This window comes from Sinocyclocheilus grahami, unplaced genomic scaffold (genome assembly GCF_001515645.1).
Source record: "Sinocyclocheilus grahami isolate Dianchi unplaced genomic scaffold, SAMN03320097.WGS_v1.1 scaffold370.1, whole genome shotgun sequence".
Classification (NCBI taxonomy): domain Eukaryota; kingdom Metazoa; phylum Chordata; class Actinopteri; order Cypriniformes; family Cyprinidae; genus Sinocyclocheilus; species Sinocyclocheilus grahami.
In genome coordinates, this window is record NW_015505549.1 from 747,864 (window position 1) to 765,363 (window position 17,500).

Here is a 17,500-nt window from a genome sequence, read left to right on the forward strand (position 1 = left end):
ACACACACACACACACACACACACACATGTATCTGCCTATTGTCACAAATTTTTGCTAAAGAAATGTAGAAGTGTTTTGGAAACAGCTGAGTCTCAGTTACGCTCCTGAAAAATGTTCACAGCATGATTGTTCTTTTAGTTTTGGTTGGTTCCTCTCCTCAGCACCGCTTGTTTTCCAGGTGGAGTCGGATCCTTCCAGTCGGGCTGGAATTGCATTTCTGAGCATAATATGGCAAGCCCTGGAGTTACTCTGTGAGACATTGACATTTCAGAGTGAAGAATAGCAGTTGTTGCCATACACACACACACACACACACACACAGGGTTTGCCGTGTTTGTCTTCACTTCAGCTGCAGAATGTTTCTGGTAATTGAACAGCAGCTCCGGCGCGGCGCTGGAAATAGCAGCCCGATGTAATACAGCCGAGTGCAGCTCGCAGGAAAATGACTTTTATTTCCTCCGTCTCTCTCTCTCTCTCTCTCGCTGTTGATTGAGAGATGTTGATTTGTGTGCTTTTCACTTCGATCCACGCCATGCAAACTCAATGCAATTAAAAGCCAGTGTCGCAGTTGTCGGCGCTGATGATTTAATAATCTTGCGTCTGCGCACCTGCATGAAGACTTATTTCATCTAATCATCACATCTCGTCTCCATTTTCCTCTCAATCCTTGTTTCAGACACGACTCCCATGATGCAGTTCATTTGATTCTCATCTTTTATACAATTTCATCTGTTTGAACCCCAATATTTTTGTAGTTTTTAAGGTGACTTAAGTAGTATTCTGAAGTAGTATTCTACTTCAAATTTAATTTTTGCATCTTAATTTTTTTGTGTATTTAAATAATTTACATTTAAGTTTTATTTATTTAAATATATGCATTTATAGTAATTTATTAATTTTATTTTTAACTTATATTATTCTTTTAATTGAAATATAATAATTAATATTTTGTTAAATTTATTCATTTTTTATTTTTATAGTATTATTCAATTCAAGTTTATTTTTTATAGCTCTTTTCACGATGCAAATCGTTGCAAAGCAGCTTTACAGATCTCCCTACTGTCACAATTTTCGTTAAGGAAATGTAGCTTGTAACACCTGCAGTATTTTGGAAACAGCCCAGTTACGCTCCTGAAAAATGTTCGCAGCATGATTGTACTTTTAGTTTAGGTTGGTTCTTCTCCTCAGCGCTGCTTGTTTTCCAGGTGGAGTCTGATCCTTCCAGTCGGGCTGGAAATGCATTTCTGAGCATAATATGGCAAAGCCCTGGAGTTACGCTGCGAGACATTGACATTTCGGAGTGAAGAATAGCGCTTGTTGCCATTTATTATGCCCACACACACACACACACACACAGACAGTGTTTGTCTTCACTTCAGCTGCAGAATGTTTCTGGTAATTGAACAGCAGCTCCGGCGCGGCGCTGGAAATAGCAGCCCGATGTAATACAGCCGAGTGCAGCTCGCAGGAAAATGACTTTTATTTCCTCCGTCTCTCTCTCTCTCTCTCTCGCTGTTGATTGAGAGATGTTGATTTGTGTGCTTTTCACTTCGATCCACGCCATGCAAACTCAATGCAATTAAAAGCCAGTGTCGCAGTTGTCGGCGCTGATGATTTAATAATCTTGCGTCTGCGCACCTGCATGAAGACTTATTTCATCTAATCATCACATCTCGTCTCCATCGCCTTCATTTTCCTCTCAATCCTTGTTTCAGACACGACTCCCATGATGCAGTTCATTTGATTCTCATCTTTTATACAATTTCATCTGTTTGAACCCCAATATTTTTGTAGTTTTTAAGGTGACTTAAGTAGTATTCTGAAGTAGTATTCTACTTCAAATTTAATTTTTGCATCTTAATTTTTTTGTGTATTTAAATAATTTACATTTAAGTTTTATTTATTTAAATATATGCATTTATAGTAATTTATTAATTTTATTTTTAACTTATATTATTCTTTTAATTGAAATATAATAATTAATATTTTGTTAAATTTATTCATTTTTTATTTTTATAGTATTATTCAATTCAAGTTTATTTGTATAGCTCTTTTCACGATGCAAATCGTTGCAAAGCAGCTTTACAGAAAATGAAAGTTTCTACATTATATTTAGTAATAGCTTGTTATTTTTAATGTATTAATTTTATATTAATGAATGTGTATTATGAATTGTTAATATTTAATAAATTGTATATAAATTTGCATTTTTATTCATATTACTCTATAATATTATTTAATCTCAAAACTGAAGGCCGAAAATAAAATCACTTAAAAAAAACTGCAAAAATATATAAAATAAATACATAAATAAAACTGCATATTTAAACTGAATTCAAAGAATGTAAAGTAATATAAATGAATAGGAAATTAATACATTTAATGCATTTAAAAGAATAATACTCTCTCTCTCTCTCTCTCTCTCTATATATATATTTATTTATTTATTTATTTATTTGTGCTGATTAGCCCCGCTCAACATGGAATCTCATTGGTCCAAAATTTCTCTCCACATAGCTGTGTACTAAACTTTAAATTCATTCTGACTGACCGTGATTGTGTCACATATTAGAACTGTTGTACAGTCGTGGACTTTTTTTATTTAGAGTTGTTGGTTCCTGCTTTTCTTCTGCAGTGCACGTGCCGTAAGGACATGGTGAAGATCTCCATGGACGTCTTCGTTCGCTGCCTGCAGCCCGACCGCTACGATCTGTGGAAGCAGGGGAAAGACAACACGCTCCTGGACCACCTCAAACCCACGAGCCTCAGCAGCCCCGAGCTTGAGCACTGGAGGAAAACCAGGGTCACGTACAGAGAGAAACTCCTGCGCAGGTGCCCAAAATTTTCAGCGTTTCGTTTTTTGTTTTTTTTTTGCAACAAAAATCTGTTAGTTGGCCTTTATCGTTGATTTTAGAAACTAATTTTCATCAGTCCCCTGAACAAAAAAAAAACATGCTTTGCGCAAAAACTCATTGTTTCGTTTTAACAATGTGTGACTGTGAAAATCTGTGCAAGTACTGAATATATTATGTGCTTTTAATGCTAAACACAATACATTGTTAAATTGCTAAAAATAATATATGGAATGATAATAGTAAAAAGATGCGATAGCGTGATGTAGGAATGTCACGTTATGACGTTCATGGTTCGATATAATAATAGTGCAGCTGTTGTAATGACATTTTTTTTTTTATTTGTGTTATTAAAATTTTTTTTACTGGTCAAAATAAGTGCGCTAAATGCATTGTTTTAACGATCTCTCTGCGAAAATTTACCATGGACGTGAAATGTCCTTTATTGTTAGGATCTTAATAAACAAAATGTTATCAAGTCGGAAAACTTTTGGGTTGAAAAAAAGTTATTCGTTTGTGGTGTTTGTCGTAGAGCTCAGGCGACGGTTTTTATTTATAAGGTTTTTTTTAACTTTGACCTTCACTGTTTGAATCGTCATCAATAAAAACTATCAAGCAAAAAACATTAGTTTCTACATTATATTTAGTAATAGCTTGTTATTTTTAATGTATTAATTTTATATTAATGAATGTGTATTATGAATTGTTAATATTTAATAAATTGTATATAAATTTGCATTTTTATTCATATTACTCTATAATATTATTTAATCTCAAAACTGAAGGCCGAAAATAAAATCACTTAAAAAAAACTGCAAAAATATATAAAATAAATACATAAATAAAACTGCATATTTAAACTGAATTCAAAGAATGTAAAGTAATATAAATGAATAGGAAATTAATACATTTAATGCATTTAAAAGAATAATACTCTCTCTCTCTCTCTCTCTCTCTATATATATATTTATTTATTTATTTATTTATTTGTGCTGATTAGCCCCGCTCAACATGGAATCTCATTGGTCCAAAATTTCTCTCCACATAGCTGTGTACTAAACTTTAAATTCATTCTGACTGACCGTGATTGTGTCACATATTAGAACTGTTGTACAGTCGTGGACTTTGTTTATTTAGAGTTGTTGGTTCCTGCTTGTCTTCTGCAGTGCACGTGCCGTAAGGACATGGTGAAGATCTCCATGGACGTCTTCGTTCGCTGCCTGCAGCCCGACCGCTACGATCTGTGGAAGCAGGGGAAAGACAACACGCTCCTGGACCACCTCAAACCCACGAGCCTCAGCAGCCCCGAGCTGGAGCACTGGAGGAAAACCAGGGTCACGTACAGAGAGAAACTCCTGCGCAGGTGCCCAAAATTTTCAGCGTTTCGTTTTTTGTTTTTTTTTTGCAACAAAAATCTGTTAGTTGGCCTTTATCGTTGATTTTAGAAACTAATTTTCATCAGTCCCCTGAACAAAAAAAAAACATGCTTTGCGCAAAAACTCATTGTTTCGTTTTAACAATGTGTGACTGTGAAAATCTGTGCAAGTACTGAATATATTATGTGCTTTTAATGCTAAACACAATACATTGTTAAATTGCTAAAAATAATATATGGAATGATAATAGTAAAAAGATGCGATAGCGTGATGTAGGAATGTCACGTTATGACGTTCATGGTTCGATATAATAATAGTGCAGCTGTTGTAATGACATTTTTTTTTTTATTTGTGTTATTAAAATTTTTTTTACTGGTCAAAATAAGTGCGCTAAATGCATTGTTTTAACGATCTCTCTGCGAAAATTTACCATGGACGTGAAATGTCCTTTATTGTTAGGATCTTAATAAACAAAATGTTATCAAGTCGGAAAACTTTTGGGTTGAAAAAAAGTTATTCGTTTGTGGTGTTTGTCGTAGAGCTCAGGCGACGGTTTTTATTTGAGCACTGGAGGAAAACCAGGGTCACGTACAGAGAGAAACTCCTGCGCAGGTGCCCAAAATTTTCAGCGTTTCGTTTTTTGTTTTTTTTTTGCAACAAAAATCTGTTAGTTGACCTTTATCGTTGATTTTAGAAACTAATTTTCATCAGTCCCCTGAACAAAAAAAAAACATGCTTTGCGCAAAAACTCATTGTTTCGTTTTAACGATGTGTGACTGTGAAAATCTGTGCAAGTACTGAATATATTATGTGCTTTTAATGCTAAACACAATACATTGTTAAATTGCTAAAAATAATATATGGAATGATAATAGTTAAAAGATGCGATAGCGTGATGTAGGAATGTCACGTTATGACGTTCATGGTTCGATATAATAATAGTGCAGCTGTTGTAATGACATTTTTTTTTTTTATTTGTGTTATTAAAATTTTTTTACTGGTCAAAATAAGTGCGCTAAATGCATTGTTTTAACGATCTCTCTGCGAAAATTTACCATGGACGTGAAATGTCCTTTATTGTTAGGATCTTAATAAACAAAATGTTATCAAGTCGGAAAACTTTTGGGTTGAAAAAAAGTTATTCGTTTGTGGTGTTTGTCGTAGAGCTCAGGCGACGGTTTTTATTTATAAGGTTTTTTTTAACTTTGACCTTCACTGTTTGAATCGTCATCAATAAAAACTATCAAGCAAAAAACATTTGGGTTGAAATACATTCGTTATCCATTTGCGTTATTTTTTGTAGAGTCTAGGTGAAGATTTTATTGACCTTTTGAGCTTTTTTGTTTGATTCGTAATAAACTATCAAGTGGGAAATTGTTTTGTTTGAAATACAAGTTCACTAGGTTTTTATTGGCCTTTGATGTTTACTCTTTGAATCATAATAAATTAGAACTATTAAATGCGAAACGTTTGCGTTAAAATAAGTTCGTTATCCATTTGCGTTGTTTTTTGTAGAGTCTAGGTGAAGATTTTATTGACCTTTGAGCTTTTCTGTTTGATTCGTAATAAAAACGATCAAGTGGGAAATGGTTTTGTTTGAAATACAAGTTCACTAGGTTTTTATTGGCCTTTGATGTTTACTCTTTGAATCATAATAAATTAGAACTATTAAATGCGAAACGTTTGCGTTAAAATAAGTTCGTTATCCATTTGCGTTGTTTTTTGTAGAGTCTAGGTGAAGATTTTATTGACCTTTTGAGTTTTTTTTTTTATTTGATTCGTAATAACTATCAAGTGGAAAATGTTGTGTTTGAAATAAAAGCTCGTTATCTGTTGGTTTTTTTTGGGGTGCTTATGCGAAGTTTTTGATGACCTTTGACCTTTACTGCTCGAATCGTAATTAATAAAGACGATCAAGTGGGAAAAGTTTGATTTGAAATAAAAGTTTGTTATCAGTTTGCATTGTTTTTTGTAGAGCTCTGGCGAAGTTTTTTTTTACGTTTGACCTTTACCGTTAGAATTGTATTAAATAAAAACTATAAAGTGGGAAAATGCTTTGTTTAAAATAAAAGTTAACTAGGTTTTTATTGGCCTTTGATGTTTACTCTTTGAATCGTAATAAATGAGAACTATTAAATTGGAAACGTTTGCGTTGAAATAAGTTCGTTATCCGTTTGCGTTTGTCGTAGGGCTCAGGCGAAGGTGAAACAGTTCCGCCGTCTGAAGCTGGAGGAGGTGAAGGTTCTGGCGGAGGAGGGAGTGGAGCTGGACATGAGCGAGTACCTGCTCAAGGTGGAGGAGCGCGAGCAGCAGCGGCGGCAGCAGAAGGACGAGCGCATGGCGCGGGAGGCGCTCCTCACGCTGGAGGCGCTGGAGAGGGAGGAGCAGGAGCAGGCGGAAGCGGCACTCCGTGGAGAAGGTGATGCAAGCAAACTTTTAGCATATAGCATCCACACCATAAACCCTAGCAACCACATAGTAACACCCTAGCAACTGCCTTTGCAGGTGAAGATGGAAAAACAGAATCTCAGGATCCTCCATCGGAAAACGGAGAGGAGGAGAAGAAGAAGAAGAAGAAAAAGAAGAAGCCGAAGCATCTCGACGATCTCTCCTTCCAGCAGGTGTTTGAGCAGTTCGCTTCCAGCGACATTCAGGACCAGAGTAATGGAGACGCTCCCGGCCTGCAGGTGAGCGGCTTCTCTGGTCCCAAAGGGTTTTTAGGATTTTAAATGTTGAGGTAAATTATCGTTAAATGTTTTTGTTCTCAGCCGAATCCTTTCATGAAACTGAAGAAGAAAGTTAAGGTGAAGAAGAGCCGAAGACATCCGTTCAGCAAGCCACCCATGCGCTCTCCTCACTCAATAGTCAAACAGGAAGCCTCCAGCGATGAGGGTAAGTACTGCTTTCATAACTTCATAAACGATGAACGTTAAGCGCAATATACTTTCGGTATAAAATTCCGGAATTTATTTTTTTGTTACTATTAACATTTTGGGCCTCATGCATGAAACACAAGCAGATTTCTGTGTGAATTGTTCTTCAAAAACATTAATTTTCACTTAAAGTTTCAGTGCAACATTTTACGCTAGAACAGATTTACGAAAGATTTCCATGAATTTGTTTTATGTTTCAAATTAATTTCGTAATCATGTAAAATTGTTCATAAAGCCATTCTACTAGTTTTTGTCATGTTTCAAAAATTACATTTTAAATAATGATGAAAAATCTAATTGTTCGGAAGGTTGCTCGTAATTATATATTTTAATTGTTCATTAAGCTATTGTTAATTTACTTGTTTTGCGTGTGCTTTAAATGCAATTTGTAGTAATATCCGTGAAAAATCGAATGTTTGTAAAACCATTTAACCTTTTCACGAACCCACCGAGCGTGAGTTTTTTTTTCGGCGACCTTATGTTAGAATGTATCGCCTTATTGTTTCCATGGTGACGCGTCATGCTTGTCACGTGACACACCACAGCTACAATAGCTGTTTATGAGTGATGTATTGCTTTTATCTAATTTTTCCTTTTTATAAAAAAAAAATCACAAATGTGTTAACTATATTATGAATTAGCTGATATGCCGATTCTCAATCGATAATAAGTAATAGTAGTAAATAAATATATTTATTTATTAAAAGGAATAAGTAAATATATTTGGTAGTTTAAACACCGCTTCCATAGACATCGATATGCATTTTACAAACTTTAAATTTATTTTTTTGCAAGTACTTTTGTGTATTTAAATGTCTGAAGCCTAAAATAAATATTATGTGGTTGAAAACACTGAAAAGTTGTGATAATATGAAAAGCGCTGAGCGTGTCTGTCTCTGGCTCAGTGCCAGGAAAAGCACGAAAGCAGATTTGAATTGAGCAGTTAGATCACGTGACGCACTGAACGTTCTAATCACACCGGTGTGATCATACACATCAAAGGGTTAATGCAGAAATTTTCATAATGACGTTCTTAAAATTTGTTTATGGAGCCATTCTTGCATGCACCCAAACTCAATAATTACATTTAAAATAACGTACAAAAAATTCAAATGATGTTCGTAAGGCTGTTCGATCGTTAAATGACATGTACTGATATTCTTTTTTTAATGCGGTTCATAATGTCTGTAAAATTTGTAAAACCATTCTTTAGGGATGCACTGGAAATTATCGGCCGAAAATGGCATTTTTGGTTTTTGGTCGAAAATATATGGCGCGCTGCACCGCCTGGCAGTGTTCAGTGCGCAGGTTTCACTGTGATGACCTTCTTAAAATGAAATTTATGAAGCCATTCTTGCATTCACAGAAACTTGTTTTTCTAATGTTTCATCAAACGAAAAATCGAATGATGTTGTTCGTGCAACATTGCGTAAAATGTGAGTAAATTGAATCTGGCAATTAAGTGAAAATAACTTAACGAAAGGTTTACCTGAATTTGTGTTGCTCCTCTTTCATAGATTGTGTTAGCAAAGTCAGTCATAAAATCCTTAAATTGTTCATAAAAATATTCTCGAATTTCATGTGTTGCTTGTGTGTTTTATTAATGCAGTTCATAATAATGTCCATTAGGGCTGTGCAAAAAATCGAATGTGATTTTTATGCGTATCTCTTCAGTAAAGTTCTGACAAGCTACACAAAATCACGTTCAAAATCGGCAATGAATCGCCTGCGATTTTGAACACGATTTTGTGTAGCTTGTCAGTGAACTACGGCTCTGTGTAGTAAATGCCGCTCCATCTGAAAGCACGTGCTGGAGATTTACTACTAATCACAGGAGCCGCTTTACGATTTATGATTTTTTGCACATCCCTAATGTCCATAAAAAAATCGAATGACGTTGGTAAAACTGTTCTTGCTTAAATTGTTGAATTTGCGTTAGAATAGTTTTACGGTTTTGATTGCGTTAGCAATGACGGTCATAAAATCGTTAAATTGTTCGTAAAGATATTCTTGAATTACATGTTGCTTGTGTGTTTTTTTTAAATGCAGTTCGTAATAATGTCCATAAAAAAATCGTTCGTTCGTAAAACCATTCTTTCAGAAATTGCTGAATTTGCGTTAGAATAGTTTTATAGAAAAATTACCCAAATTTTGTTTTGCAAGTTTCATAAATGACAATCCTTAAAATGGTCAAATTATTTGCACGTTTGGTTCTTTAAAATTGTAAAATCATAAAATCGAATGCTTGTGAAAAACATCTCGACTAAATTTTCACATTTAATTAAGAGATATTTAATTTGCTTGTGTTTCATAAATGAACTTCGTTATGACTTCAGAAACTTCGTAAAAGTATGTAAATGAATATGAAAAATGTATGCAAGAAAGTTTTTACAAATGATTTGCACACAAATTTGATTTATTCCTGTTTCTCAAATGAGGCTCAATTTATGACAAAGCATGTTATTAAATTACTTACAATATAATTACGGCATTTCTGTCGTTCTTTGAAAACGGCAATGTTGTATTTTAGTTTTCATGGGGTACTGCGAGAAATATTCAGATTTTGTTGTCGCATGTAGTTCAGGAGAACAGAAGAAACTTGGCACCCTAGAAAAATGTCTGATGGCTGAGGAAAAAGTTGTTAAAAGTTAGATATGTTTTTACAACATTTCATTTTATTTCAGAGTGTTCTGGTTTGATGGCGAGATGTTGTTTTGTGTGTGTTTGTTTGTTGTGAAAGTGTGCAATAAAGTATGAAAGAAAGCAGCCACAAACAATCAGCGCTTTATAAGACGGGGCGGCTGAAAGACGGTTATTGTTTTGTCTGTGCTGTGTTCTGAACAGAGACAGCTGTAAACCCGCACCGCCTGCTGTCACTGTAGCGTCTGTAGAGTCACGGCTCAGAGGAGGAGGACAACACTCATACTGAGCCACCTTATATAGCCTTCTATATGATTTATTTACCTCTAAAAAAATTAGTATTTTTAGTGCTTATGAGGGAGAATCATATTAAAATTCTTCTTATTTAGCTTCTGCACACTTTAGTTATTGTTGCGTCTGTCTGTCTAGCCATCTAGATATCTGCCAGCTGTATCACTGTATCTATCTATCTATCATTCTGTCGCTCTATCGCTCTATCTATCTTTCTATCGTTCTATCTATCTTTCGTTCTGTCGTTCTATCTATCTATCTATCGTTCTATCATTCTATCTTTCTGTCATTCTATCTATCTATTGTTGTTTATCTATCTATCCATCCATCCATCCTTCCATCTGTCGCTCCATCTATCCATCTATCCATCTATCCATCTATCCATCTATCTATCTATCATTCTGTCGCTCTATCGCTCTATCTATCTATCTTTCTATCGTTCTATCTATCTTTCGTTCTGTCGTTCTATCTATCTTTCATTCTGTCGTTCTATCTATCTGTCACTCTATCTATCTATCTATCGTTCTATCATTCTATCTTTCTGTCATTCTATCTATCTATTGTTGTTTATCTATCTATCCATCCATCCATCCTTCCATCTGTTGCTCTATCTATCCATCTATCCATCTATCCATCTATCCATCTATCCATCTATCCATCTATCTATCTATCTATCTATCTATCTATCTATCTATCTATCGTTCTCTCTGTCTTCATGGTGAAGTTGTGTACAGTGATTGTTGTAGTGTGCAGCTCCTTTGACGAGTGAATCTTTCGTGTGTGTTTCTGTAGAGCTGTACTCTGGGCTGCCTGTAGGTGGTGGCGTTCAGCCGGAGGCCAAGAAGTCTGAGGAGAGCGCGCTGTGGCAGAACCGCACGCCAAACTTCCTGGCCGAGAAACAGTTCAACGCTGCGATGGCGACCATCGAGCCGCACTGCGCTGTCTGCACGCTCTTCTGTCCGTACACACAGGTAATGAGTGCACTGTGCGGCACTATCAGTACACTAAAAGAGCCTCACATAATCAGACTTTTGGCTATCGGCACAAAATCTGGTTCACTTCTATGCTTTTTTTTTTTTACCAAAAACCGCCTGATTAGACAGAAAGTTGTTTTATTTCGTTGTTTATTTCTCTTTGGTTTAGCATGTTCTCCTCTCTCATGTGTTTGTGTTTAGCCTCTTAAGGACCCCTTCCACCTCTCGGACACGTCTGGCCTGGTGTCCCGGGTCGGCTGTCGCACCCGTCCACTGGTTCCAGAGATGTGCTTCAGCGCAGGAGCTGAAAACACAGAGCCGCTGCCGTCGAACTCCCACATCGGTGACGACGGCACCAGCATCCTGCTGTCCTGCGGGTGCTGCGGCCTGCAGGTCCACGCCAGTGAGTTCACACACCTCACATGCGCTTCTCATGATCCAGTGACGGCTTTGACGTGTCATGCTAAGAGCCGTTCACATAACAACCCTTAATTCATTTAGGATTAAGAAACAACTGATGGAGCGATTTGATTTTGAACTAAAAACATTTTTTGCTAGTTTGTAAAAAGCAGATTGATGTAATTTATTTATTTATTTATATTTTATTTAATATATGCATTTATTATTAAGAACAGATACGTGTATTTATAATAATGCAAGTAAATTATAGTATTATAATTATATATATATAATTATTATTATTGTTTGTTTATTTTTGAGTAAATGTTTCAAACAAGCCGTTCAATTTTTTTTATTTAAAAATTAATAATAAATACATTTAAATATATATATATATATATATTATATAAAATTAGCTTTATTTGGACAAATCAACATAACCTTGTTTTCTGTAAAATAATAATAAATTAACATTTATGTAAGTAGAAATTATAATGAACAGTATATTTTATTTATTATTATTATTATTATTATTTTTTTTTAATTGGCTTCATTGGACAAGTCCATTTATTTATCAAATATATCATATATAATAACAAAATAATTATTCATAATATATTTGGTCTATTATCAAATGTATTAGTCAAAATATAGCCAACATCTATCCAAAAATAAAAAATAGTTTGTTATTGGATAGATGTTGGCTATATTTTGACTTTATTGTATGAGTAAAAAGTGCCTTTCATTTGTTCCCATAAAAATTAATATTTAATGAATGTATTTCTATTATATGGTAATATAAATTAAAATGATAAAAATGTATGTATTTTATAAATACATGTTATGTATTTATTATATAAAAAATATGTATTTATTTATTTTTGTTGTTTTTCCTAAAAGACTTGAAAAAAGTACTGCTAGTCATTTTGGATAAATAAAATGTAGATTGTCAGACCTGTAAGATAATATTAGTGTTGCAGTAGTTTCTTAAAATCTGTCCCGTCTTTCACGTCTGCATCTGCCTCTCCAGCCGTCACTCCAGCCAATTTACCGTCAGTCAGGCTGAACTCGACTTATTTATTTAGACGAGCACAGAAAAAACCTCCCGAAGAGGAGAAAACAGATGGGAACGCGTCTCGTTTCGAGGGTTTTCTCTCCATGCCGCGAGTCTAAGCCGCGTAGCCAATCAGCCGAGTGTCGGGTTCAAAAATGACAGTCTAGACCAAACTATACGTGACCCTGCAGCACAAAAGCAGTGTTAAGTCGCTGGGGTATATTTGTAGTAGGGCTGTGCAATATTGAAGAAAAATGCCATATTCGATATGCGATACGATATTGCTTAAAGTGTGTAAAATCAGTTTCAATTATATTTTAAAATATTTACAAATGAAAATTATATAACCAATTTGTTTCACATTCTTTCTTGGAAAAGAAAGAATCACTACAACTTCTGAAAGTGACCAGCAGTGATTTAGCAGTACATAAAAAGTAGTCACAAATCAGAAAATGTCGTTTTAACATCAGTGTGAACATACAAACAAAAGATGAATGACACTAATTTTATATCATTGTATCTTTGCTTGCCATACACTGTAAGTACTTCTTCATATACCACAGCAAACACTATAGTCTGAGAAAGTTCAAACATGATTAAAGGCACGTGAACAGTCAGTAAAAAAAAAAGAAATACACATTTTACAAAAATAGATAACATAAACAGTAGTATTCAGATACAGAAATGTAATAATTAAGTGTAAAATAACAATGCATAGTGTCCACTGTATGAATTAAATTTAGATTAATCTGTGTTATAGCTGTTTTGTTGTTTGATTAACATTAGTGACATATTCAGCAGCACGTATGAATATTTCTGCAACTTATTGCGCTTAACTCTTTTTAACATCAAGCAATTCTCTGCTATATGCATCGGACTAAAATTTGACCTTTTGCAACGTTTTGATTTAAGTAGCCTATTATTAAAATGATTCAGATATCACACGCCCTTGCGATATGCATATTGCGATATTTTGATAATTTCAATATATCGTGCAGCTCTAATTTGTAGCGATAGTGATTAAAGGCACGTGAACAGTCAGTAAAAAAAAAAGAAATACACATTTTACAAGAATAGATAACATAAACAGTAGTATTCAGACACAGAAATGTAATAATTAAGTGTAAAATAACAATGCATAGTGTCCACTGTATGAATTAAATTTAGATTAATCTGTGTTATAGCTGTTTTGTTGTTTGATTAACATTAGTGACATATTCAGCAGCACGTATGAATATTTCTGCAACTTATTGCGCTTAACTCTTTTTAACATCAAGCAATTCTCTGCTATATGCATCGGACTAAAATTTGACCTTTTGCAACGTTTTGATTTAAGTAGCCTATTATTAAAATGATTCAGATATCACACGCCCTTGCGATATGCATATTGCGATATTTCGATAATTTCAATATATCGTGCAGCTCTAATTTGTAGCGATAGCCAAAAATACATTGTAGGGGTCAAAATTATAGATTTTTCTTTTATGCCAAAAATCATTAGGATATTAAGTAAAGATCATGTTCCATGAAGATATTTAGTGAATCTCCTACCGTAAATATATCAAAACTTAATGTTTGATTAGTAATATGCATTGCTAAGAACTTCATTTGAACAACTTTAAAGATGATTTTCTCAATATTTAGATTTTTTTTGCACCCTCAGATTGCAGATTTTCAAATATTGTCCTCTCCTAACAAACCTTACATCAATGCAAAGCTTATTTATTCAGCTTTCAGATGATGTATAAATCCCAATTTCTGAAAATTGAGCCTTATGACTGGTTTTGTGCTCCAGGGTCACATTTCCGTTTTCTTGATGCTTTTGTGTTTTCCAGAAGCATCTAGCCGTGATAATATAAATATATATTATATTTACTTGCGAACAAGCGACGGATGAACGTCAGCGTGCTAAAAACCGCTCGGATACGTACGTTTGTAAGTTGATTACGGCGAGTTGTTCAGATTTATGAAGTGCGATCGCGCTCTGCTTTTAGCAGCACTAATCACTTGACGTCGCTCTGTTTTCACTCTGTCAGACTAATTCAAGTCGTCAGAAGAGTACTTGCTCATGTTTCACCTGCGCTGCTGTCAGCTCCACTCAAGCTCACTAAAGAAGCCCAGCTTATGAAACTGATATTTCTGGCTCGTAAATCTCACCTGACGACCCACGTTTGATTGAAATGCAGCTCGGTTATATATTACTGCATCGAGGACTGTAAGCAGCCTACAGTTAGCGTTGATTATGCCAGCTCTTATTAAGACTACAATAATAAGAATAAGAATACTGTAAATAATAGTATTAATAATTATTATTATTCTGTTTTTGTATATATAACTATTTCCTTGTCCATTTTAGTGATTTTCTTTTTTTGTTTGTTTCTTGCATTCTTTTTGTTATTCCCATATTTTATTTTAATCCGTTTCTTGTTTGTTTTTGTGTTTTTTGTCTAATTGTTTTCCTTTTGTTTTTGCTTTAGTTTTTTTCATTTATTCTTAATTTGGTTCTTTTTTTATCTTTCTTTGTTTTGTCATTTGTATATTCTTTCTGTTTCATTCTTTTCTTGTATTCTGTTTAATAATAATAATATAATATTATATTGTAGCCAATCAGCCGAGTGTCGGGTTCAAAAATGACAGTCTAGACCAAACTATACGTGACCCTGCAGCACAAAAGCAGTGTTAAGTCGCTGGGGTATATTTGTAGTAGGGCTGTGCAATATTGAAGAAAAATGCCATATTCGATATGCGATACGATATTGCTTAAAGTGTGTAAAATCAGTTTCAATTATATTTTAAAATATTTACAAATGAAAATTATATAACCAATTTGTTTCACATTCTTTCTTGGAAAAGAAAGAATCACTACAACTTCTGAAAGTGACCAGCAGTGATTTAGCAGTACATAAAAAGTAGTCACAAATCAGAAAATGTCGTTTTAACATCAGTGTGAACATACAAACAAAAGATGAATGACACTAATTTTATATCATTGTATCTTTGCTTGCCATACACTGTAAGTACTTCTTCACATACCACAGCAAACACTATAGTCTGAGAAAGTTCAAACATGATTAAAGGCACGTGAACAGTCAGTAAAAAAAAAAGAAATACACATTTTAAAAAAATAGATAACATAAACAGTAGTATTCAGATACAGAAATGTAATAATTAAGTGTAAAATAACAATGCATAGTGTCCACTGTATGAATTAAATTTAGATTAATCTGTGTTATAGCTGTTTTGTTGTTTGATTAACATTAGTGACATATTCAGCAGCACGTATGAATATTTCTGCAACTTATTGCGCTTAACTCTTTTTAACATCAAGCAATTCTCTGCTATATGCATCGGACTAAAATTTGACCTTTTGCAACGTTTTGATTTAAGTAGCCTATTATTAAAATTATTCAGATATCACACGCCCTTGCGATATGCATATTGCGATATTTTGATAATTTCAATATATCGTGCAGCTCTAATTTGTAGCGATAGCCAAAAATACATTGTAGGGGTCAAAATTATAGATTTTTCTTTTATGCCAAAAATCATTAGGATATTAAGTAAAGATCATGTTCCATGAAGATATTTAGTGAATCTCCTACCGTAAATATATCAAAACTTAATGTTTGATTAGTAATATGCATTGCTGAGAACTTCATTTGAACAACTTTAAAGATGATTTTCTCAATATTTAGATTTTTTTTGCACCCTCAGATTGCAGATTTTCAAATATTGTCCTCTCCTAACAAACCTTACATCAATGCAAAGCTTATTTATTCAGCTTTCAGATGATGTATAATGATTCAGATATCACACGCCCTTGCGATATGCATATTGCGATATTTCGATAATTTCAATATATCGTGCAGCTCTAATTTGTAGCGATAGCCAACAATACATTGTAGGGGTCAAAATTATAGATTTTTCTTTTATGCCAAAAATCATTACGATATTAAGTAAAGATCATGTTCCATGAAGATATTTAGTAAATGTCCTACCGTAAATATATCAAAACTTAATGTTTGATTAGTAATATGCATTGCTGAGAACTTCATTTGAACAACTTTAAAGATGATTTTCTCAATATTTAGATTTTTTTTGCACCCTCAGATTGCAGATTTTCAAATATTGTCCTCTCCTAACAAACCTTACATCAATGCAAAGCTTATTTATTCAGCTTTCAGATGATGTATAAATCCCAATTTCTGAAAATTGAGCCTTATGACTGGTTTTGTGCTCCAGGGTCACATTTCCGTTTTCTTGATGCTTTTGTGTTTTCCAGAAGCATCTAGCCGTGATAATATAAATATATATTATATTTACTTGCGAACAAGCGACGGATGAACGTCAGCGTGCTAAAAACCGCTCGGATACGTACGTTTGTAAGTTGATTACGGCGAGTTGTTCAGATTTATGAAGTGCGATCGCGCTCTGCTTTTAGCAGCACTAATCACTTGACGTCGCTCTGTTTTCACTCTGTCAGACTAATTCAAGTCGTCAGAAGAGTACTTGCTCATGTTTCACCTGCGCTGCTGTCAGCTCCACTCAAGCTCACTAAAGAAGCCCAGCTTATGAAACTGATATTTCTGGCTCGTAAATCTCACCTGACGACCCACGTTTGATTGAAATGCAGCTCGGTTATATATTACTGCATCGAGGACTGTAAGCAGCCTACAGTTAGCGTTGATTATGCCAGCTCTTATTAAGACTACAATAATAAGAATAAGAATACTGTAAATAATAGTATTAATAATTATTATTATTCTGTTTTTGTATATATAACTATTTCCTTGTCCATTTTAGTGATTTTCTTTTTTTGTTTGTTTCTTGCATTCTTTTTGTTATTCCCATATTTTATTTTAATCCGTTTCTTGTTTGTTTTTGTGTTTTTTGTCTAATTGTTTTCCTTTTGTTTTTGCTTTAGTTTTTTTCATTTATTCTTAATTTGGTTCTTTTTTTATCTTTCTTTGTTTTGTCATT

General features: G+C 34.0%; 1 protein-coding gene across 1 annotated transcript in view; it reads left to right on the plus strand.

Moving 5' to 3' along the window:
• Positions 1-17,500, plus strand: part of kdm4b (lysine (K)-specific demethylase 4B) — a 66,111-nt gene that overhangs the window by 30,694 nt on the left and 17,917 nt on the right. Inside the window, exons 8-14 of the mRNA XM_016230412.1 lie at positions 2,637-2,829; positions 3,970-4,216; positions 6,419-6,648; positions 6,735-6,916; positions 6,998-7,121; positions 10,886-11,064; positions 11,269-11,470. Of these exons, the coding sequence (XP_016085898.1) occupies positions 2,637-2,829; positions 3,970-4,216; positions 6,419-6,648; positions 6,735-6,916; positions 6,998-7,121; positions 10,886-11,064; positions 11,269-11,470 (1,357 nt within the window). The remainder of the gene's footprint in view (positions 1-2,636; positions 2,830-3,969; positions 4,217-6,418; positions 6,649-6,734; positions 6,917-6,997; positions 7,122-10,885; positions 11,065-11,268; positions 11,471-17,500) is intronic.